The sequence below is a fragment of the Strigops habroptila genome, chromosome 1, assembly GCF_004027225.2.
Source record: "Strigops habroptila isolate Jane chromosome 1, bStrHab1.2.pri, whole genome shotgun sequence".
NCBI lineage: Eukaryota > Metazoa > Chordata > Aves > Psittaciformes > Psittacidae > Strigops > Strigops habroptila.
This window is the reverse complement of record NC_044277.2, coordinates 141,013,212-141,037,609: the sequence shown is the minus strand read 5'-3', so window position 1 is coordinate 141,037,609 and position 24,398 is coordinate 141,013,212. Positions and strand designations below refer to the sequence as shown.

General features: G+C 40.2%; 1 protein-coding gene and 1 long non-coding RNA gene across 4 annotated transcripts in view; both read left to right on the top strand.

The window, feature by feature from the left end:
* The first annotated feature begins 461 nt into the window (after positions 1-461).
* Positions 462-24,398, top strand: part of SNRK (SNF related kinase) — a 43,185-nt gene continuing 19,248 nt past the window's right edge. The window contains exons 1-3 of one of the 3 annotated variants that reach the window (XM_030488802.1): positions 462-847; positions 12,865-12,963; positions 14,257-14,950. In XM_030488802.1, the coding sequence (XP_030344662.1) occupies positions 14,362-14,950 (589 nt within the window). In that variant the 5' untranslated portion in view covers positions 462-847; positions 12,865-12,963; positions 14,257-14,361. Of the gene's footprint in view, positions 848-890; positions 1,042-1,664; positions 1,939-12,864; positions 12,964-14,256; positions 14,951-24,398 lie in introns of those variants that run through there. The other 2 variants (XM_030488986.1, XM_030488890.1) reach the window with 2 other exon arrangements.
* LOC115609259 lies at positions 14,957-19,324 on the top strand. The gene is made up of 3 exons (XR_003991798.1): positions 14,957-16,443; positions 18,645-18,647; positions 19,313-19,324. It is a non-coding gene; the product is annotated as an uncharacterized LOC115609259 (long non-coding RNA).

The window sequence follows — 24,398 nt, the reverse complement described above, 5'->3', positions numbered from 1 at the left end:
CAGGACGCAAGGGGTACCCTCTCTATACTCTCATTAATAGCCTAGTATTTCTATCCCTTTCACTCGCGATCGCACCAGCGGCTGGCCATTTCACGGCATTAATTAGCCCTTCAGAGGGAGAGGGGCAGCCGCCATGCAGGCGGCGGGCCCGCGGGCTTCGCCCTCCCCTGTCCTCTTATTTTTGCCATTTCCAGGCCGAATTGCTCAGGACATGGAGGCAGCCGGAGCGCACAGCAGGCAGAACCGGGCACAAACCCTGCGCCCAACTGCAGCCGCCCGCCTCACCCCCTTGCCCTCAGCTGCCCCCTCTTGCCCTCCCCTCAGGCGGCCGCTCCCCTCCGCTCCGCTCCCCTCCCCGCCCCGCCCCGCCCCGCCCGCCGCCGTCGTCCAACGCGCCTTCCCCTCCTGCCCGCCATTGGCCCGCCGTGACGGCAATGGCGCGGCCTCCCCGGCGCGCAGGCGCAGCGCTGCACGGCTCGCGGGCTCGCGCGGGTGTCCGTTGCCCCGCCTCGCCCCCGCTCCTCCCTTCCCCAACCTTACAACGTCTCTCCGCGAGCCGCCGCGGCCGTTGTTATCAGTTGCGCCTCGGAGCCGCCGCAGCGGCAGGGCCCGGCCCGGCGGAGCGACAGGCAGGCAGGCAGGCACAGGCAGGCACAGACAGGCGCGGGGCAGGAGGCCCTGCCGCCCAGCTCAGCTTCCCTGCTGCGGTCTTCGACCCTTTCCCTCCCTTCCCGCCGCGCTCCCCGTCCCCGCTGCCGCTCCCCAGGGCAGTCGCGGCGAGTGCTGCCCATGCAGGGGGCGGCGCGGGGCGCGGCGGCCGGAGGAGACGCCGCCGCTGCTGCAGGCAGTAAGTTGCCGGCGGGGTTGGGCCGGGTTCAGCTTCGGCCGGGCTGGTGGGGTGTGGTGGGGTCCCTTCCTCCCCTCCCTTCGCCATTCCGTTTCTCCCGGAGCCGGCCTTGCCCGCCGAGCTTTTCTCGTCCGGCCCAATGGCGGCCTCGGCCCAGGAGGAGGCGGTGGGGGGACGCTTCCCGGCTGCCGAAGGTCGGTGTGTCGGTGCCGCCCGGGGCTGGAGGAGCGGGCTTTGAGGGGGGGAGAGGGAGAAGAGAAGCGGGTGTCACTGCGGTGGGGACGCTGGGATCCCGGCGGGAGCCCTTGGTGACCCCCCAGCGCGAGCCCTGTTCCCCTCCGAGGCAACAGCGCGTGTGGCCGGGTCCCCGCGGCGCGGCTGACACTGACTCCGCACCGTCTGTGCCCGCGCTGGAGCAGCTCACCGGGGTCACCGCGGCACTCCCCGCCCTCGCCCGCTCCGCCTCGTACTTGCTGTCGCTTGGGGAAGAAAGAGATAAACAAGGGAGGCGAAAGCTCTCCTGTTATGGAGTCGGTCCGGTCACGGGTGCGCTTGGGGGGAATGACGGTGCATCTTGCCCCTCGGAACCGGGTGCGTAGCCAACAGGTTTGCTCAGAATGCAAGCGGGCGGCTTTCTGCGCGGAGCTGGAGCGTGCCCCTGACGGAGACTGCAACCACAAGTATCTTTGTCGATACATGCATTGCTTCTGTCAATACACTTCTTGCACTGAATTTACTGCCTTTGGATCACTATAGAGTCGGTGGGATGAGTAGGTGAGCCCTGGATAGGCGTCTTGGTGCTTTCTGCTAGGTATGTTTTGGCACACAGATGGTACTCCACGGGTTAAATTTATGGAAGATGGTGTTTGTGGTTGATGTACAGTCTTGGTAATAGCTGAAGGACAGATCTGTGTGGTTCGATTTGGTAGGGCTTTTTGTTTGTTTTTCTTTCCTTTTTTTTTTTTTTTTTTTATTTTTCAATAAGTAGACTGGATAAGTATTGGAGAGCATCCACTAGGGAAAAAGCCTGTATTGACCAGAGAATGGCTGGCAACAAATGTGACCTATTTTCAGATTGGATTGCTTTATTGGTAAGGGTTTAATTTAAGGCCCCTGCCAACCCAGACCATTCTATGATATGATTCTATGCTGAAACACCTGTGAAGGAGAACCCTTTACAAAGGCATATGGGCATATAAAGAGCTTTGGGTTTTTGCTTATGTGTAGATAGTTTCTTACTGATCATCTTGCTTTCAAGGGCTTGTTAAGAGTAGATATGCAAAGAAGTGGTTTCCTCAATGGTACCATTGCAATTCCTGGAACTGAAGTGTGTTATATGATATACAGCCATCTAGCATGAATGAATTGCATGTAAATCTGCTTATGCCTGCCCTCTGTAGTGCAGTCACTACTTAGTCATATAGGCTGCTTTTTGGAGTTGTTTAGTATGGATATATTTAGATTGTCAGGCTCTGGGGAAGGACCAGTTTAATGAATCTCAGCAAAATGAAATCTGTATAGAAGTGTTTACAGGCAAATGTTTATTATGTTAGAATTAAGCAGTTCTTGCAAGGCATGCACCATTAGGAACTGGGTTAATGAAAGATGGGGGTTTTTTTGATCACTGTATATCACAGAAAGTGGGAATTTGGCTGGTGGTTGTTTTTGTGCTATTGCTGATCCTTAGAAAGAACGAATCTGAAATAAACTTGCAAGAACTAACAGTCATTGCTACAGAATGCAGTCAGATTTTACCTTATGGCACATGTTGAAACGTTAACTTAAATGGGCTAATAGCTGCCCCTTTCACTTCTAGTGCGTGAAAACATCCAGATTTAAGGACTTAACAATTCAAGTTGAGGAGGAGAATGTCCAGTCTTGTCTCACATTTTTCCTGAATAGTGTAAATGACCAGGACAGTGGTAGAATGATTTTTCAAATGTTTGGGAAAAGAAGCTAACCTGAATGCTGGAGTAGTGCCTGGGAGGCCATGTATCATTTAAGACAGCACATTCATCTGGCTTTTTTAAGAGAATCTTTGTGATCCACACCTGAGGCTTCCAACAAAAACAGGGAAGAGGGAAGATGACATCTTAAGTGGACATAGTGATAAACTGTTCTAGGGTTATGTGTGGGTTTTTCTGTTTGTTTGGCTGGTTTTTTGGTTTTTACACAATTAAGAAGCAAGAAAGTACAGATACTTCTGTACAGGTTATTGCTGTTCCTTGAGTCATCTTGCTTTGAGAACTGATATTCCTATGTGCTGTGGGTGGTTGCAGTGTAGATACATAGTCTGCTTTCTGATTATTCTAAACAAATAGCATGTTAGGAGTATGTATGTTAATAGGCTACTGCAGATACTCTTCTACTTGTAATAGTCCTCTTCCTTGTGCACTGTTCTGACCAACCTTGTCTCTTCTAAGGCTCTAACTTGCTACCTTCAATATCATATTTGAATAATTCTTTTTCAGTCTACACCTTCAATGTATCATGGTCCTTTTTATCCTACTAGCAACTGTAATGCCAAACCAGCGCCTTTGTCTTGCTTTGCCTGCCTTGCTTTCAAGGGCACAATATCCTGGTGCAGCTAGGTTTTCCTCAGAATGTATCTCTCATGAAATAATGCACTTTTTCTTGGATCTTATCTGCTTTCAAAATTCCACTGAAGTACTGTAGCTGCATTGATGAACTGTCCATTCCTACTTAATAGTGTTTTCTAATTATGTCTTAAGAAACCAATGAAACGTGGTTCACATCAGGGACACTGCCTTCTGTATATCAGGTTGAACTGTAGTTTATTATGAATATAGTAGTATTAAATTGCATAAGCTCTTCACTTCAGTAACCGGTGAGGTTTTGTGCATCTTCCTTGTCACACTGTTTTCAAGCACTGAACTGGAATGCTGCAGCTTCTGTAATAATGTAAAGTATCTGTTGTTTTAATACACATAACAGTATTATGTAAGAGCTTAAGAGGATTTGAAAAACTGTATGTTCACTTGCAATTCTAGGATAACTTACCCTGGCAGAGTTCTAGTATATGCAAGTTGATAAGTCACCAGTGTTAAAACTGAATGAGGGAAAAGTGCTGTGTATTTTATTTTTTTTTTTTTAATACTTGTGAAATATAAAACAGAGCATGTTCACTTTCTGAGAAGCTGAATCTCTCAGTTTACAGTGATCTTCTACAACAGTGTTGGGACACGAATGCTGCACTGAATTTGACAGACTGGTTTTTACTCTTCATGTATCGTTCTGTGTTTTCTGCAGCAGTCTACTATCTGGTTACTGGCTGGGCTTAAACCAACTTTACATGAGAGAGAAGATGATAGCCTAGACTTCTATGATTTTAGTTCATGTTGAAGCATGGTGAATTTCAGGTGTCTGCCAGTCCCTAACTAATTTAGAATGCTATAAATGAGAGTGAAGTATTGACTGTAGGTTGGAGTCGATCTGATTCTTAAGGTTTAAGTAGTTTGCATCCTAGATGGAAAATGTCAGTATCTCAGAGGCAAGTTAAGTCAGTTCACTGCTTAAGTTTTATGTTACCGTATGTATTGCTAAACAAATGAAGCTATCTTGATATTCAAGCTCAGAGATTGTTCTTAAGAAATTTAATACACATTATTATTGCTCGTCGTGGGAGAGAGCACAGCCAGGACAGCTGACCCAAACTAGCCCAAGGGATATTCCATACCATAGAATGTCATGCTCAGTACAGAAACTGGGGGTAGTTGGCTGGGAGCCACTGATCGCTACTCAGGGACAGGCAAGGCATCGGTTAGCAGGTGCTGAGCAACTGTATTGTGCATCACTTGGCGTTTTTTGTTTATTTTATTCTCCCTCCCACCCTCCACCCCCCCCATTTCCTTTTTTTTTTTTTTTTTGGTTGAAATTTTACTTCATTTCAATTATTAAACTGTTCTTATCTCAACCCATGACCTTTTACCCTTTTCGCTGATTCTTTTTTCCTTGATTCTTCTCCCATCCCATGGGGAGGGGGGAAGGAGTGAGTGAGTGGCTTCGTGGTACTTAGTTGCTGGCTGGGGTTAAACCATGATATAGATATTAACAATATGTACACACGTTTGCATCTGAAAACTCATATTTGACCTAGCGTTTGATGCTTTCACCTCCCTTGGCACAGAATAAAAATCATGTTTGTGATTCTGAATTGACGCAGAAAAGATGAAGTTAGGTGTTACAACAGTGGTAACTTACTAAAATGTTAAGCCGCACTGAAGTTTTCATTGATTAATGGTCGAATGTTTAGGGCTTCTGTCAGTGGTCTTTGCTACGCTGTCTGGCATGAGAAAACAATGTGGTCATAAATAGATGTTTGAAACAGGCAAAACAATTCTGGGGATTCATGAACATGGAGTAGATGAGGCGATTCCTCTGAGAGTCCAGATTGGTGGAATAGAAATCAGAGTTGTCTGGTTTTTGTGAAGTTCCTGCAGTAGGTTTTCTGGAAATAAAGATGTAGTGGCCTGTCTAAAAGGTAGTGATACCATCATGAATCACAATAATGATTTCTGTCTGATATGCAAAGTATTTCTTCATCAGTTTCATGTCCCTAGTTGTTGTGGGGTTTTTTGGGGGGGAGGGGGGGAGGGGGGCAAGAATATATACATAAACAAACATTCTTGACTGTTTAAGAGTGAGGCTTTGAAGGACTAAATCAAATCCAGTGGCTTTTTGTACTTGTCTATATTGAAGATGATTTTCAGAGATACCAACTATCTAGTGAGGCTCTGCAACACAGTTCTCATATTTTATTTTGCTCTTTGCTAGTGTTCTGCAAACCACTCACCACAGCTTTGTAAACCCATGTGAAAGAGGAAAGCTTAAACTTTCCATGCTTGATATGACTGTACTAATCTTCGAGAAAAATAGGATGGTAGACAGCAATCTGTAGGTCTCAATGTTTGGGAATTTCTTGTCTAAGAAATAAAGGTATTCTCTAATTGGTGATATCCTGAATCGTGCATCATAAGTTTAATTTTTCTCATACATCAGAGCTGCCTCAGTCTTGCCTTAGATCTCAGGTAATGCAGGCTCTCAAAATTTTCTATTACAAAATAACATTAGTAACTTTTATTTCTTCTCAAATGTATAATGCTACCCCTCCCCCAACCTTTTGTTTATAGGTTGAGGAGCAATGTTTTATTAAGTTTATTGGCCTGCCAAATATTTCTGCTGCTGGCTGTTCACTGGATAATGGCCCTCAGAGCTGAAGCATTCTTGTTAGGGTTTTGTTTTTATTTCTGGATTCATAGAAGAGTTAAGGCTAGGCATCAGTAGCTCTCATGCCTGCAATACATTCTGAAACAGTGAAACACAGACATTTCACTCCAGGCTTCCCAAATGTTTAATGGCAAAACTTCAGCAACTGGCAGCTCTCATATCTTTGAGCAAAATTCTGAAGACTATTTAAAAGTAAGGAATACAATTAAATCCTGCAGGTTAATTCTTCCTTTATGTTTGGAGCGTAGAACTACTTGATAACTCTTATCTTCATCGTTTTGGGTGTAGCCATGCTGAATGGTAGAGAGATTAGCTGGTACATCTTGACATTTTAGTATGTAGTATGACATGGATGCTGATGCTGTGGTTAATATGAAAATAAAAGAAGTGCAAGTACACCTTGAAAAGATCTAGTGTAGTGTTTTATTATGGAACTTGTCAGGAGCAGGAGAGCTTACAGGGTTTGTTATCAGTGAATGGGAAGATATGTGTGTATGCTGTGGTGCAATGTGGTGTGTGTGTTCTTCACACTTCAGTCTTGCAACACTTCGTACCCATTTCTAGCATATTGGCTTTCCCTTATATAAAAGTGATCAAAAACCCTCTCGGGGAAAGCAGTTTGACACACTGGTGAAGGCGTAACATCATCACATATAAGAGTGGCTCATATAGTAACAAAGATAGACTGTTTTTAAAGGCTTGTGGATTAGGTTGTGAAGGTATTTTACAGTAGGGTGGCAGATAAAAATTGATAGGAAATATTGGAAAAAATGTGAAGAATTATACTTGCACAGTTTATATACCGAGTTGATATTTGCTTCAGTTTGCTTTCAGATTCTAATGGTCTGTAAAAATTGTTTTCAGAGTAAAAAATAGCTTCTGGATCTCTGATCAGTTTATGTCAAATTTTGGTTTACTGTTTCTAAGATGACTAGCAACATAAGTCTTACTCTTAGCATTTGTGTAGTAAATAATTGGCATAGATGCTGTTATTCATCTGAGACAAAAGAGAGCAAAAGGAGAAACAGGGTGAAACTTATTTAATGTGTCTTGTGGATGTGCATAATGTATGCATCCACTGAACTAGTCAGCCTGAACTCCTGTTACAGGAAATGAAAACGTGTGCTTTTAAGAAATGATTCATTTGATCTATTTAGCTATCTGCTTTAGGGTGCAATTTGTTTTGTCATAGACTCTTATCTGTGTTGACTGAATCTCCATTTATCCTGAAGGGAGATGGGAATGGTTAGCTGTGGACAGACGAGTCCCAGTAAAGATTACTTTAGCTTTCATGTCTGTTAGCCTGATAATGCAGGGAAGTTTTTGCATTGATAGTATTATAACATTTTGTTGAAATGGGACCTTGAATCTTTATTTTCTAAAGTAAGAAGCCAATACGCACATTAGGGTAAGATGCACTAGGCTGGTCTTGTACGTAATGTATAATCTAATGGAAAATTTTGAACAGGATGAAAGAAAGAAAAACTAGTGTTTCTGAAACATGCTGTTTTTCTAAACAGATCCATTAGAGCTCTATTCATACATTTTTTAGAGATATTTGAATCCCAGTACTGTTGTTAAGCTTCTTAATAGGATGCATGTGATATTACAAAACGGCTTCTGCAGATCTCTGTTACAGAAGCTGTTAGCCGTATTTTGTGGGATAGGATGTTTGAGTGTTTATGGAAGGAAGGATCTGTTCTGGAGCTATTTACTGGTAAATGTCTACATTGCATAAAATGAGTATCAAGGGCATAGCTGCATTCTGGTATAGTTAGGGAAAATGGCATTTTTTTAAAAACCGTAATTAGCCACATGGATTAAATGCTGCTAATGGTTAGTAAGCTCACCAACTAGAAAACCTAATGCTGAAAAATGAACTCATAAAGGACTTGAGATAATGTGAATGAAAAGAAAGATAGGCACATATTTTCTGTGATATAACTGTCTCTTAAGTGTTTTTCCTCAGGCTGTAGTTTGGCTTGCTGGCAAAGTATGGCTGGTTGAAATTTTGTTGTGTGCTGCAGTTTGCAGCTCCTTCATTTGGTAGAAATGGACAAGAGGTCAAACTGTAAACTGGATCAATGAAATGATCTGTCATTAAAACTAGCAGTTTGGAGTGTGATGGTAAGTAGATGTGTTAAATCTGGAAGTTTTGGGTAGTTCCATTTATAGCTTGCTCCAAAAGTTTTACTGATGTAACTAAGGACACAACTGCAAAGAAAGGGTCTCAAAGAAGCTTCATCTTGAAAGCTGGTACCTTGTGAAACTTCACTCTTGGTTGATCCCTAAGTGCTTTCAAAATTCTGCTTTCTTATTCATAGAATCATAGAATAGTAAGGGTTGGAAAGGACCTTAAGATCATCTAGTTCCAACCCCCCTGCCATGGGCAAGGACACCTTGCACTAAACCACATGGTCCAAGGCTCTGTCCAACCCGGCCTTGAACACTGCCAGGGATGCAGCATCCACAACCTCCCTAGGCAACCCATTCCAGTGCTTCACCACCCTCACTGTAAAGAACTTCTTCCTTATATCTAATCTAAACTTCCCCTGTTTAAGTTTGAACCCATTACCCCTTGTCCTACCACTACAGTCCCTAAGGAGGAGTCCCTCCCCAGCATCCTTATAGACGCGCTTCAGATACTGGAAGGCTGCTATGAGGTCTCCACGCAGCCTTCTCTTCTCCAGGTTGAACAGCCCCAACTCTCCCAGCCTGTCTTCATACGGGAGGTGCTCCAGCCCTCTGATCATCCTCGTGGCCCTCCTCTGGACTCTCTCCAACAGCTCCATGTCCTTTTTATGTTGAGGACACCAGAACTGTATGCAGTACTCCAAGTGAGGTCTCACAAGAGCAGAGTAGAGGGGCAGGACCACCTCCTTTGACCTGTTGGTCACGCTTCTTTTGATGCAGCCCAGGATACGGTTGGCTTTTTGGGCTGCAAGCGCACACTGCCGGCTCGTGTTCAGCTTCTCGTCAACCAACACCCCCAAGTCCTTCTCTGCAGGGCTGCTCTGAATCTCTTCTCTGCCCAACCTGTAGCAGTGCCTGGGATTGCCCCGACCCAGGTGTAGGACCTTACACTTGGCTTGGTTAAACTTCATAAGGTTGGCATCGGCCCACCTCACAAGTGCGTCAAGGTCCCTCTGGATGGCATCCCTTCCCTCCAGCGTATCAACCGAACCACACAGCTTGGTGTCATCGGCAAACTTGCTGAGGGCGCACTCAATCCCACTGTCCATGTCACCGACAAAGATGTTGAACAGGACCGGTCCCAACACCGATCCCTGAGGGACACCACTTGTTACAGGTTTCCAACTGGACATCGAGCCATTTACCACAACTCTTTGTATGTGGCCATCGAGCCAGTTCTTCATCCACTGAGTGGTCCATCTATCAAATTGATGTCTCTCCAATTTAGAGACAAGGATGTCGTGCGGGACAGTGTCGAACGCTTTGCACAAGTCCAGGTAGATGACGTCAACTGCTCTGCCCCTGTCCATCAGTTCTGTGGCTCCGTCATAGAAGGCCACCAAATTGGTCAGGCAGGATTTCCCCTTAGTGAAGCCATGTTGGCTGTCACCAACCACCTCGTTGTTTTTCATGTGCCTTAGCATGTTTTCCAGGAGAAACTGTTCCAAGATTTTGCCAGGCACAGAGGTGAGGCTGACTGGTCTGTAGTTTCCCGAGTCTTCCACCTTCCCCGTCTTGAAAATGGGGGTTATATTACCCTTCTTCCAGTCATCAGGAACTTCACCTGACTGCCAGGATTTTTCGAATATGATGGACAGTGGTTTAGCAACTTCATTCGCCAGCTCCTTCAGGACCCGTGGATGGATTTCATCAGGTCCCATGGACTTGTGCATGTTCAGGTTCTTAAGATGGTCTCGAACCTGATCCTCTCCTACAGTGGGCCTAAGGTCTTCATTTTCACAGTCCCTGCATTTGCTTTCCAAGACTTTTGTGGTGTGGTCAGAGCATTTGCTAGTGAAGACTGAGGCAAAGAAGTCATTAAGAACCTCAGCCTTCTCCAAATCCATGGTAGCCAGTTCTCCTGATAGCTTCCGGAGAGCCCACGTTGTCCCTAATCTGTCTTTTATTTGCTATGTATCTATAGAATCCTTTCCTGTTATCTTTTACGTCCCTTGCCAAACTTAATTCTAGCTGGGCCTTAGCTTTCCTAACCTGGTCCCTAGCTTCCCGGGCAATGCTCCTATATTCTTCCCAGGCCGCCTGTCCTCGCTTCCACCTTCTATAAGCTTCTTTTTTCCCCTCTAAGTTTCCTCAGCAGCTCCTTGTCCATCCATGGAGGTCTCCTGGCCCTCCTGCTGCACTTTCTTCTAGTCGGGATGCAACACTCTTGAGCACGTAGCAGGTGATCCTTGAATACCGACCAGCAGTCTTGGGCTCCCCTGCCCTCTAGGACTGTATCCCATGGAACCTTACTAAGGAGGTTCCTGAAGAGGCCAAAGTCTGCTTTCTTGAAGTCCAGAGAGAAATTAAGAAAAAGAAACTACTTCTCTAAAACGTATTTGTATTGCAACTGTGATCCTTTAATTAGCGTAATTAAATTGTGATCAAGCTTGTATCTATGCACTGTGACAGCTTTGCATCCATTTCCTACTACTGAACAATTCTTAATTTTGTATGTTCCCTTCAAACTGTATGTGCATCTGAGATCCTTGTGTTTAGCTGTGGGAGCTTCATTTCTGAAGTTGTATTTTAAACCCACAGAATTAAAGTTAGTCGGTCTGTTATTGTGGAGACTTTATGTTAAACTGTTAATGAATCTGTATTAATTTTATTTCTGCTAATGGGGCTGCAACATTAGTAAGCATAGTTTATCTTCCATTTCTATCAGCTTTTATCCTATTGATTACTGTCTGATGTATTTCTTCATGGCTTAAGCATAACTGATTTTTGCTGGAATTTTGTTCCAGGCAATGTTGTTGTGTATTCTGTCGTTTAGAGATAAATCAGTTGTTGAGTTTGTACAAAGATTGTTGAGAATGTGCCAAGTGAACAAAATAATTAGTATAAATCTTTCCTTACTGCTGAGTGTTGTAGTTATTTCAGTTCAGACAAGTTGCGTTCTGTTACATCTGGCTGAGTTTACTCTCTCCCTTTTGCTCTGCCGGGGATGGAACCTTCTTGAATTTAAGAAAGACCAGCAAAGTCAAAATGGACTGATGCTTTTTTACCTCTATCTCCCTTACCTCTTTCAGTAACATTTTTTGCTGTGCACTAAAAAAGCTGTCTTGTCTGCAGGCGTTGTTTTTGAATCCAAGACTTAACAGAAAATCTCTCTTAAAGCCATGTCTCCTCAGAGAGTAAAGGTGTTTCATGATAACTTGGTAACTTCAATTGCATAGGGATCGAGTGTCTGGTTTTGACACAACTTAAAAGTTGTTTTTTAAATTTAAGGGTTCTAAAACTGGAGTAGTTTAGCATAAGTTATTGAGTATAGGATGCATTACGGGTAAAACAGATTTGTAAGGAGGTATGATGCCCTAATGGTAGTTAAAAAAGTTGTCTTTAAGTGCTCTTTTTTCTTTTATTTCTTTACTCTAGAAGCTGTGAAGAATCTGATTAGCATGCTGTTGAGATGAGAGTTTTCTAAAGCATGTTTCTGTAGGGGAGGGTGTTTTTGTTGTGTTTTGGGGTTTTTTTTCTCTTTAAATGCTTGCAATCCTTTTAGGATTGAGACTCGAGTCACACAACCATATGGGCCACAGCTGATTAATATCTCCCCTATTGCTTCATACAGGTTAAAGTTAGGTGGTTTTTGCATGTACATAGAATATTTTTCATTAGCCTGCATTTTGGGGGTTAGGTCGGTATGACAGAACATTGTAAAACAATAATAAAACATTAAATGAAAACATGAGGTCAGTGCTCAGTAGTAGTAGGAAAAAAAAATAACCTCTGTAAAAGGAGTGACAGACTAGGAATTGAACAAGATTGAACTGAGGCTAGGAAAAGAGGAAGCTAAAACTGAGTTGCTCGAGGCAAGGTAAATAGAGTATCATAGTTCTTGTTTTGGAACAGACAGTGAATGAGAAGATGCACAAATTATCAGGGTATTAAAAACAAGCAAGAGGAAGTGGTTCTTCTCGCCGCACGTAGTTAAGCTATTAAACTCATTGCAGGATGTTCTTGATACTAAAAATTCACATGCCTTAATAAAGCACCTGCCCAGTTTCACAAGGAGGGCTGGGGTGGAATCCATCAAGCGTTATTAAACACAAAGCCACTGCACTCTGATGTAGAAGTTTTGAATCTCTTACAGATAAGGAGTTTCATTATTTATTATGTTTGCCATTGTACTATGTTCTTCCCTGTGCAGCCTCTAATGGATAGAAGAGTGTTTGGCATGGGTGTTTGGTTTAATGTAGCATGCTCTAAACTAGTTTTGTATTTTCTGAAATATGGATGGGATGGTATTACACAGTTCACTGGGAGTGGTAGGGGAAACTTTGTAAGATGAGCAGTATGGGATGTGATGGGAAGCAGATATGCCAACCCCAGTTTTGATACTATAGCATCTTATGGTGAAGTGGTTTTTGGAAGAGCATCTGAAGCACATAGTGTTTAGTAGCAGAATGAAAGGGTACAGTAACACAAAACAGTGAAATTTTTTAAAGCATGATCATAATCTTAAAAGAAAGACAAAACCCCACAGCTCAATGTTTGCGATTGTTACGCTTACCCTGTTCTTTGTCTAAGTTATGAGGTTTCAGAAGTTGATTGATTTCATTCAAATTTTACAGGGGTAGAGGTCTCAAACTGAATTCCCACGGACTTTATGGAAGTAGACAGCTGCATACAGAAGAGGTTACACCATGGCTCCTGCTGAGAGAAGCAGTAAGGTGAGATTGTTAAACATCAGAGAATCCTCATAGGACCCCCAACCTTGTAATTGAATCCATATGAAACCAGGTTCATTAGTTTCACTGCCTGTGAAATAACTTGTTTAGCAGGGAGTGTTTTTAATCTAATGCTTACATTTTGACTTGAGAATAACTAATGTAAGGGGCTGTTTGTTTGCCAGATTCATTTTCAAAGATTTTCTTTCTGAAGTTCAGTTTTGAAATGGAAAATACATAGTAAAGAGCTGTTTTCTGTATTTTGAATTGGCAGTAAGCCCTCTAATTTTAATATTTCCAGGTACTTTGCACTCAAAGTGGGAGAAATGGTTAGCTTTTTGATAGCTACAGATTTTTATGTAAACCCCAATCTAAGTTAAAGATGCAGGAAAAGTTTTGGGGAGGTTTTGTATGTGAAAAAAAGAAAAAGACAATGGGACGTAAGACCTTAAAAACCAGGTTTGAATATGAACATTTTATAAGTTGGATCTTGTTTGCTTAAATGTCAGATTAACTGGTAAGAGCATAAATAAGCTGAACCTTTGAGTTCTCTTCCCTTCCTTCACACTTTTTTTCTCCTTCTCCTGACTCATTCTCAGGACTGCTGAACATATGCAGCCTACATGCAAACTTTTCATCACCAGTTTTTATAACTCCAGTCAAAATATTTAATAAGACATTTTTGTTTAGCACTAAGAGTACATCCAACCCAAATGTTTCATTTCGGCCTGTAAAGCATTGTTTGGTTGTTGTAATTACAGTATTGATTGATAATGCTCAAACTAGAGTAACAAAATTAAGCCTTCTATGTCAGCCTGAGCTTTGGTAAACAAGAAGCTGTTAAAAGGGAGAAGGTCAAAGTATTCAAAACTTTGTATTACTGCTGTTTCATGCTACAACATGAAGGAATATGTCAAAATTAAGTAAATCAAGCATGTTCATCTTGTCAATGTTCTGTGCTGCCTGGCTGGTTTCTGATGTAGCCAAAAAAGTTACAGATTTCAGATTTGCCAATTTTAACAGTACTCATAATGTTGACTTTTTCAAGTGTTGCTTGCAAGGTTTCTAACTCAAGAACATGATGGCCACTGTCTAAGAGAAATTTTTATTGGTGCCCTGTTGTGATTTCAGAAATTTGTTGGTTAACACAGCATGGCTTATCAAACACTTTGCAAAAATCCCTGAAGAATTTCATAAGTGATCTGTAAAAATTTGCCAGTGTAACTTTAGGAGAATTACAGGATAATAATTTTGCTTATTTTTACACAAATGCATAATCTTATCCTTTATTTTTAGGTATGCTTGGCAGTGACAATGGACTATTTATTTGCATCAGACACTCTTATATGAAAAGATCACGTTTCCAAAGAGCTTAAATATTATTTCATCTTCTGAAACAGAATGGCAGGCTTCAAGCGAGGATATGATGGAAAAATTGCAGGATTGTATGACTTGGATAAAACTTTGGGCAGAGGCCATTTTGCTGTGGTCAAACTTGCCCGGCATGTCTTTACAGGTGAAAAGGTAGCAGTAAAAGTAATTGACAAGACCAAACTGGACACTTTAGCCACTGGACATCTTTTTCAAGAAGTTAGATGCATGAAACTAGTGCAACATCCCAATATAGTACGGCTGTATGAAGTGATTGATACCCAGACTAAGCTTTATCTTATCTTAGAGCTAGGTGATGGAGGAGATATGTTTGATTACATCATGAAACATGAAGAAGGTCTGAATGAGGATCTGGCAAAAAAATATTTTGCTCAAATAGTTCATGCTATATCCTACTGCCATAAACTGCATGTAGTTCACAGAGACTTAAAGCCAGAGAATGTGGTCTTCTTTGAAAAACAAGGACTTGTGAAATTGACTGATTTTGGATTCAGCAACAAATTTCAGCCTGGAAAGAAGCTCACTACAAGCTGTGGATCTCTTGCATATTCTGCTCCTGAAATTTTACTTGGGGATGAATACGATGCACCAGCAGTGGGTATGTCCTCTTTGAATTCAACTAGTAATCTAAACTTAAGTACCATGGTGTTGTAGCACTCTGTTTTCTGTTTCAAGATAATGCCATATGTGAAAGCCAGCTAAATGGGAAGAAATAATTTTACAACCTGGATGAGTTAAGGATGAATTAATGCTGGAGCAGCTCCATTCGAAGGAGATACTCAAACATTTGTGGAAATGCTTAAAGGTTCTTTTTGTATGAAACGATGCAATTGTATGCATTGTAATTAACTTTTCTACTAAGAATGTGAACGCAGTGTATATTTGTACTTCCTTTGTTAAGAGGACTCATCTCCTTTTCAGATAAGTGCCTGTTTTTAATTTAATGTCCATTGTTCCCCCCCTTGCTGCTGCAAAAAAAACCCAAACACCCAGAGTGATTTTCTTTGCTCAGTTCAGCTGTATAAGAATGACAGTCCAGGCTGTGAGTCCAGGCTGCATACATCTGCTGCTGCAAGGTGGTAGGAATCAATTTCTAATAAGTACTAATTTGGCTATCAGAGGAGAAGAGGGGAGTTAAGGAAGGCTTTAACTCCCTCTTCCCTTTCTCTGCCCTTTTCTTGTCTGAGAACTGAAAGTAGAGAGTGAGTTTCTAGTTGCTTCCAATTGTTTGAAAGGTAGGAGAAATAGTAATGTGTAAATTTGTATGTTTCTAGCTGGAAAGTGAAATGTGCTAGGCAGACTGCAGATAATTCTCTTGCTCTCTCTGTTAGCTCTGCTGCATATGATATTAGAATTAACTTAGAGGATTTTTTCAAATAGTTGTAAGCATTGATAAGAGTCACTAGATAATATCCTGTAGTCATACAGGTTGCTCCTATCTGTTGGTTGAGGTAGAACTTACCTCTCCGATAAATTTAGTTCCAGATGATGCTTCAGAAATACCTTATTGTAGTCAACATGCCTCTAGTTCTTGGGTGCCCAGTATGTGATGCTTACACTGTTGTAATAACACCCATTATGACTCTGACACAGCTGCGTGTGTGTTTTGCTATGGTTATAGTAGTAGCTGTGGTGATGGTTTAAATTAAGACTGACTTGTCCATTTTCTTGCCAATCTACTGGAGGTAAACAGTCAGCTAATTTTATATGCTGACAGAGTATTCCTGCAGGCTAGTGAACTAAAATTCTTGCGTTATTTTTAATATAAATATTTTTAGCTAGTAGATCTTGTGGTCTTTGCCTAAACATTTGAATGTTACTTCATGGCTTCTAACTTTGAATAGGTGTTTTACTGTGGGTTACTTTCTCAAGTGTGCTATAATTAGGGATTTTAGATGTCTGTGCTATTTGTGGTTTTGCAAATCCATGTTGATGCTGCAGTGATGCTTGACAAAATGATTTCTATTTAGAGGCCACTGTTTTAGATGAGTTGGTTCTGGTTTTATTAGTGGCAAACTAGGGATCCTAACTCCTGAATTTTTCTGTGTTGTTCTTTGCCTTTTTATGTTGAGAATTTCCTGAAGCATGAGTGTAACTGATTGCAGTGCTTTCCAAAACTACATGAAACAGTACATTTGTTAAATATTCTATGCAGTGCCTTATGTGAATGATGTTTTGAAAAACAGAGTAGCAGTCAGATTTTGGAGACTGAGCAAAAACTAAAGTTTTGTAATTGTTGCCCAACTGAAGATGCTTGGAATTATGAATAAATCAGACATTTTCAAAGAAGAGAAATTATATCAGTTACATTTTGGTGCTAGTAATATGCAAGGTGAATATATAGCCTGAAATTATGGTGGTGTGCTGTGAACTCATTCAGCTGTTGGCTGAATAGGGCTATTAATATTGCAGTAATGACTGGCAATGGCAAAGATTTTTTGCAGTTAGGATGAAATTACATTATAGCTGAACCCATCTAAAAGTCAGTTGCTTATGAGAAAGGAGGTCATGCTTTCTTCAGTGCAACTACATGGTCCTGCCCCTTTATGAGCATCTGATCACTTGAAAACCAGCTCGATTTACTAAAATGCCAGATTAAAAAGGATTGCCCTCCCTATACACTGTGCATATTAAGGTGTATTTGCATTCATTAAGTATTTTTTAAACCTGTTTTCATTTATCTGAAATTGTTGCTGTATTTGCAAAAATTATTGCAAGAAAAACTGATCAAGGTATGTGGTGGGTTTTTCTTGCCAAAGATCTTTTCCACAGACATAGCTTCTCTGGTGTCTTATGAATAGTATTAGAATGAGATATGAAGGATATATTTTCTTGCTGCAAAGAGCTGAAATGTTCAGGGCAAGTCTTTTATTACATTATATGCTTCATAAATATCACGGAAAAGCTTTCTTTATGAAAACATAATTGTTTCAGCCAGTTCAGGGATTAATGTCCCCTTTGTGATGCTACTTTAAAGTTTTCACACTTGAAAAGAGACTATTTAATTTAGGTCTCTCATTTCCTTTTGCGTTTAAGGCTGTAGTTAAAATGAGGCAAGAGGAATATTAGGCAATGATCACATGTTGCCAGGGTTTTTCAAAAAGCTGAGTTAGATAATGAGAAGTTCTGTTGCTTGTAGTTTCCCATATTTTTTTCACACTCAATTAAAATTTATTCTGGTCAGAGGAAAGTGAGAGGGCTGTTGTTGCACATAAATTTCATTTTGTAAATCAAATGGACGTATTATTTTTAGATCAGGCAGAGTTCTGTCTAGAACAGTGGTGTAAGCCAGTGAACTCCAGCAGCATTCAGAAGTGGGTAACTACAGGTGAGACAGAATAAAGCCTGCTTCTGATAATACTTCTGCTCTACCAGCATCAACAGAGATTGGATCATTAAATGAATAGAAATCACCTCTTTCCTAGGTGATAAAATTTAATTACAGTTTTTCAGATCAGTTGATTCTTTCAGAGGAGAGCAAGTTCTATTTTAACTGCTCGGCATCTCTACAGAGTATTAAGTGCTGTGTGGGCTACAGTAATTCTAGAAGACATTGGCACTTCTGATAGGTTTTATTATTATAGTCAGATATTCTGTACCTGGTTTTGTAGCTGCATGGAAACATTTGCAGAGTGAATTCATCCTTCTGGGGATGAGAAATGGGCAAATTCAGATTCTAAGATTGTGATTGTTTATTTAGCAGTTGAGTGCAGGCCTCTAGCACCGTACTGAAATACACAAATAACATTGTAGGTAGCATCACAATTACTTAGCACTGTGGTTTGTTGTCACAGCAACACCAAGAGAATGGTGGCAATATATTCCTCATAAAAGACACAACTAACAAGAATATTATGGTTACTGTGGCTCAGTGCTATACTGCTACATACTACTACAACTGGCAGTTTGTAGTCCAAATCCAACTTGCTGCTGCCTCCAAAGTTGCAAAGGCCAACCACTGGGATAACATCCATTGCTTTAGTAGTTAAATGGTGGCTTTCTTGTGCAACTCAGACCTGGGTATCTTCTGCCGGTGTGATAAGATAATAATTGTGTACGTATTCATTATCTAGTCATCCATTTTTGACTGTTAAAGGAAACAGAGGACTTGACATACATACCTTTTGCTTTCCTGAGATCATTATACTGCTTTTAGACCCACTTTGTCTTTTGTTGGAATGATCATGAATTCTTTTGTTTTCTTTTTGCATCAAGTGTTTGCATTCTTACTTGCATATAGTGTGGCTGGAGTGGGTTTTCAAAGCTTCAGCCACATTTGCCTGGTGCTTGAGCCTGTCTGGCCTCTGGAGCTAGTTTTGATGTTCCTGTGTGGGTATAGCATTTTATTCACAAACCAAATGACTAATGTAAGCATAAGGGCCAGTGCGTATGACAGTAACCTTTTACACTATAAAAATGCTGAATACACGATTTGACAGACTTGAGTTAAAAAATGGTAAGATACTTGCAAGCCATATATAGTATTGAATCATTTAGCATACCTGACAGCATTTTGGAGTTTCAGTATGCTCAAAATCAGATTATAGCCCAATTTGACAGAAATAAAAAGCAAGAAGTCCTACAAAAGCTTTCACTGATTGTTCTGTTTTGAAAATCTCCCTTTCTAATGTTGTATTGCAACACTATAGAAGATTTATACTTATATATATATTATAGAAAGAGCTTGAAGATACAAGAGTGCAGAAAGCTAAAAGTGTAATAATTACCTGTTTCCAGCATAAAAATTCTTCCCTTTCTGTTTTGCATCAGTGCAGAGCTTACTCCTTCTCATGTGCTACACTCTGTTACATGACTGACCATTTGATGAACTGTTTTTATCAACTAACTTGACAGAAACCTTTTCTGCCTTACCTTACCAGAAGGCTTACCTTCTGCCAGATTAGCAGATCTGGCTGTTCCCTTATCATTGAATGGAAGAACTGGTGCAAGTGAGGTGAAGGGAGCATGCAGTTTGGATTAGAGTACTGGGGGAAGATGGTAGGACCTGCCCTTTTTTTGTGTTAGCAAGTTTAGGTTTGATGAACTCAGCCTAGCTCATTTATCTTCAACTTCCATGTAAGAGAATCTCATTAAGTGTCAGAAGTGCAGTTTTAGGAGAACTGTGTGCTCTACTTTCCAGCTTCAAATGCTTTTTCAAGCAAACCAGAAGGAATTGATGTGAGTACACAGTATTTCCATGCTGTGCTTTCCTCCTGTGTCCTTGTGTTAGTAGCCACACTTTTCTGCCTTCTCCCTGCTGTGCTGTGTATCTCACTGCTGAAAAAAACAAATCAGATTTGAAAAATTGTCAGAAATGAGCTTGTTATACTTTTTAGAAGGGGAAAATGCAAGGAATTGGTTGTTAGAACACTTCTGGGAAGTTTCAGTCTTGAGGATATTCATGCCATGTTAACAAAGAATTTACTTCTGTTCCAATTTGTATGCAGGTGGGGAGTCCAATTTTTGTGTAGTATGCTATCCTTTGATTCTGTGTTTTACCCTCAATCCAATTACTTATTGACAAGAAAATACTCTTAATGCCTCAAATTGACGGTGTTGTGCTACAGGTTTAGGAGCTTTGTATCCAGAAGTGAAGTTATGATGTGATGGAGCTGTAATGAAGGGTGGGAGTCTGTGATCCTAATGACTTCTCAGTAAATCTGTGCCAGCTAACATTTATAAAGTATGACTTACGTTCTGTTCTGGATTACTTTATGCACAAGTTTTAATGCATTCACCAGTAAATTGCTGGGTGAAGCAAAGAATAATTTATCCAAGTGAAACTACAGAGAAGCTGTCAAGATAGTCTTCAGTTACTACCATATCAGCTAAACTGTAACTTAAGTATGGGGATGATTCTTAGTCATCTTGCTGTGTTCGTGAGAGAACTGTTTTCATAATATTTCAAACTGCTGTTGTGGAACAAGATTTCATTATGACAAATACATCTCCGCAGCCAGGAAGCTTCATTTCATGTATCTTGCAAACAAATACTCAGATTACTTATGTTCAGTCCATGGCTGACTAATTTGGCAACACGGATGTGGTGGGACCTAAATCAGTGGTGTACTACTTAGTTATAAACCAGATGCTCAAGTTTTGCATTCACATGTAAAGCTGTACTAAGACCTTATTTTTTTATAAATAAAGTGCTAATTATACATTCTACAACTTAAACCTCTAGGCAAAGATAGTAAATTGGAAAATATGAAGGCTTTCTTAGATACCAGGAGCAAATTCGTTTTAGTATTTATATACAACAGAGACCAAAAACATTGCAGTGAAACGTGAACATAAGCTGTACATGCTGTATAGATTTTGATATGTCCAGTGATTTTTGAGAACGTTTTATATATAGAGAAAAACTTCCTTTTACATTTAACTGATTGATATTGGTGTTTATCCTGGCTCATTATTTCCTGGAGCAGTAGTATTGGAATTCGCACAGAAAATGTTGTGTTTATTTGTGTTTTTAATGTAGACTCAGTAACTTCTGAAATGTGGCTAAGCAACAGAAACCAAAGGAGATATAACGCATTTCTAAATGCAGAATTGATGAGTCAAACAGGTTATTTTGGAATAAAGGCAGTGGCATGTGTTCAGTAAGACCTTTCAAGGGTGGTGGTTTTTGTTAAAATATCCTTACTGAAATTTGAGAGGCAGTAGTTACTAAAAAAAAAAAGGAACTGTTTTTCTGTATTTTAATAGTTTTATGCAACCAGCAAAACCCATGCTATTGTCTTCAGGGAAAAATAAGTACTAGTTGCCAGATTGAATGAAAGTAAGAAATGCTTCCAAAGATAAGAATAGTTACTGACGATCATGTTTTAGTGAAATAAAATAACATCTATAGAACAGACTGTTTCATCAGACAGATAAGCTAATTATGAAAATAAATTGCTAAATGCCATTTGCTATTTATGCTCTTTTTTGGATGGATGAGGGAAGGAAAAGATTTTTCCTAATTCACTTGTCTATGTGTTCTAGTAACAATTTTAATTGGATTTGTAGTGCTTTAAAACAAGGAGAAAACCCAGTTGTGCCTGTTAATTTTGAAAATGTTAGTGTTGATTGTAGATGATCTCTTCCTCAGCTTTCTGCAAGGGAAAAATAAATTCCACTTTACAAAGACCAGAAAAATAGCTGAATTAAGATGGTGGTATCCCTGAAAACTAGAGAGGTCAGTACACAAGTTTATTCAAAGCCTTTTTTAATAAAAGTTAAAGAATGGAAGAACAGTTCAATCACTTAAAAATTGGGTATCTGTGAAAAAGTAATCTTTGTTGTTTACCCATCCTCTTCAAATTTCACACGTGGGCCAGTTTGAGCATTTTCCAGCAGTCTGTGCACATGGTAGTGTAAAATTACTTGTGATACGTAGAAATGCTGAAATCATTAACAATTACTATCTTCCTACTGACTTTTTATATGAGAGATGCAATTTTTTAAAGCTTTTTAGCTTATACGGGAGTGGAAATATTTTTCTTATTCTCCTTTCAAAGCACGAGTATATCAACAATCTAACAGATTCTATCCAAACAATTCAGTAGTGTATCAGCTTTTATCCTTTTATACTGTAGGATGTAATTTTTCATCACTTTCTAATAGAAGTTTCATTTTCTGCAGTGTTTGACATGTCATAAATTTTTACTCTTAAACTGTGTTTTGGTTCTACAGACGATTATATGAAGCTATGCTATAAATTTTTTCATTCTGTTTTTCATAGCCTATGCTGTGAACAAGATCTTAAATTTCAACTTGTAACAAGCATTCTTACCACTGAATTATCAGCCTGTACCTACTTGGAGGCCAGAGAAGGTTCCACCCCTTAATTATAATCCAAATAAAGTAGTTCATGATGGGGTTTTGTATCTGGAGTTTAAAACAGCTGTCTTTAGATACTGCTCAGTTGCTGCATAGCCCTGAGCATGCCCAGAGTGCAGAGATGCTGATGATCTTTGCATTGGATTTTGCATTTTAGCTCTACATAGAAGAACTTGATATTTAAAAGCTGATGTGTTGAGTCTTTTTTTCAAGCCTTGTATTCAACAAGTTTCTATGGATTGGGCTTTCTTCCATAAATCTGTTTTGAAGAGGTGGTAGCAGCAGTGATGATAACATTCTCTTTAATGTCTTAAGATGGCGGTTAGAGTAATTGCCCATGATACTGGAAATTGGGGTCCATTTCCATTCTTCATTTAGCCACAGTCTGTTGATATTGCTGCAGTGGCAAAATAAACATGTAAACATTTCTGTCATCTCCATAAAAGTTGATTTGTTTTCTTTTTTGCTTATTAAATGGCTTCTAGTAGAAGATAACTGTTATAGTAAACATTACAATGAGAAATGCATAAAACCTGACTAAATTTACTCAGTGTTACAAATCACTTCTGAAGAAACAGACTTTCTGGAGAAAGATCTGTCTTATTAACTGAGTAATAGACACTGTATGAACTGTTAAGCAGTTCTACATTTAAGCTGGAAGGGGAAAAAAAACCCAAACTTTTTCCTGTCGAGGACCAAAATAAACAACTTTAATAAGCAGACCAATTTACATTAGGTAGTTAAAAGTGAATGTGTCTGTTCCAAAATAAGTATGGGTTTTTAGGCTGCTTAAAATCACAAATTCACATAGCATATACAAAGTGTGACACGTGTTTGACTTCTGAGGAATGGTAGAAATTTGAGCAAATCTAAAGGTATGAGAATTCCCTATGTCATATAAACTGTACCTTTCTGAAATCCATAGTGCTTGTTTTAGGAGTAAATCAGGAACTTTAGAAAGCAATCAATAGCTAATGAAATGGTGAAGCTCCCATGGTTAAGCAGAGGAATATGGATATCCTTTGTGCAGTGCACAAACTTGAACATAACAGATGTTTGACTGCCCCGTGTTAAGGCAGGCGTAGCATAGACAGCTAATGATGTAGTTTGGTTTCTATGGCAGTGACTTCATGTTATGTAAGGAAGTTGCGTATACAAAGCCCTGGTTGTCATGGTTCTGGGAATCCTGCTTCAACAGTCCTTTCCTGATCAGCATTATTTAATGGCTTTAAAAACAATAAAATACTCTCTACTGCAGCTAGTTACTACTGTTTTTAAAAGCCCTAATCTCTCTTATTTTATTCTTGTTATAGCAATGGCAGTTTCAAGTTACTACTATGCAAATTAAAGGCTAAATTGCATCTTGAGACCTTCACTGTGCTTTTGAAAGAGATCTTGATTTTGACCACTGCAGTATACGTGTGCCTTCCTTCACCATAATCCTTTGAAGTTTTACAGGTCATAAGCATGCTCAATGCATGCAGCATGTCAGGCCCAGGTTCTAAGTTCAGTTTTCTGAAGAGGGCGAATTAGATGACCCTTTAAGGGGAGGAGAGAATTAATCAGTTTCCATAAAGCCTCCAACTTCTAAATTACTAAGAGTAGTAAAATGACTTGAAATTGTTAAAAATAAATTCTTGGTTAGATCTGCTCTGCTAAAGGTGGGTCTCTGTAACCCTTGTCTTCCCCGTGTTCCTTCAGTTAAGAGTCTCAAATCTAGAATTGGCAGTGGCACCTCAGTTCTGAGCTGTGATAAGGGAATATAAATGAAAATGTATGCTGAGTCATTGGCCCAGGTCAAGGAGTTTGGCTTACAAAACTTGCTCCTTTATCTGGTTACACTATCCAGCAGTACACTTATTACAATATCTAGAAGTTTTGTCTAAAACCTGATTTATTTATTAGTGAACCAGTGCCATTCAGTGAATGGGTAAAGATGTAAATAGATGTTGTCATCTTTGCTTTTAAATGTATATCTACAGCTTTTAATAGTGTAGGAAGGTAGGAAACTGTCTCAGCTAGGATTTTTCCCCTGAGTTGATGTAAGATGTATCAAATTAAGAACGTACTATAAGGGCTCTGTTCACTTAAAAAAAGCTATGTTTTTGCAACTGTGTGGAGATCTAAAGAAAAACATCTGTTCTTTAAAACTTTGAGTTATTTTTCTTCCTCCTTTCCCCAGTTATTAGCTGGTCTAATAAGAGATGATACTTTCTGGAAGC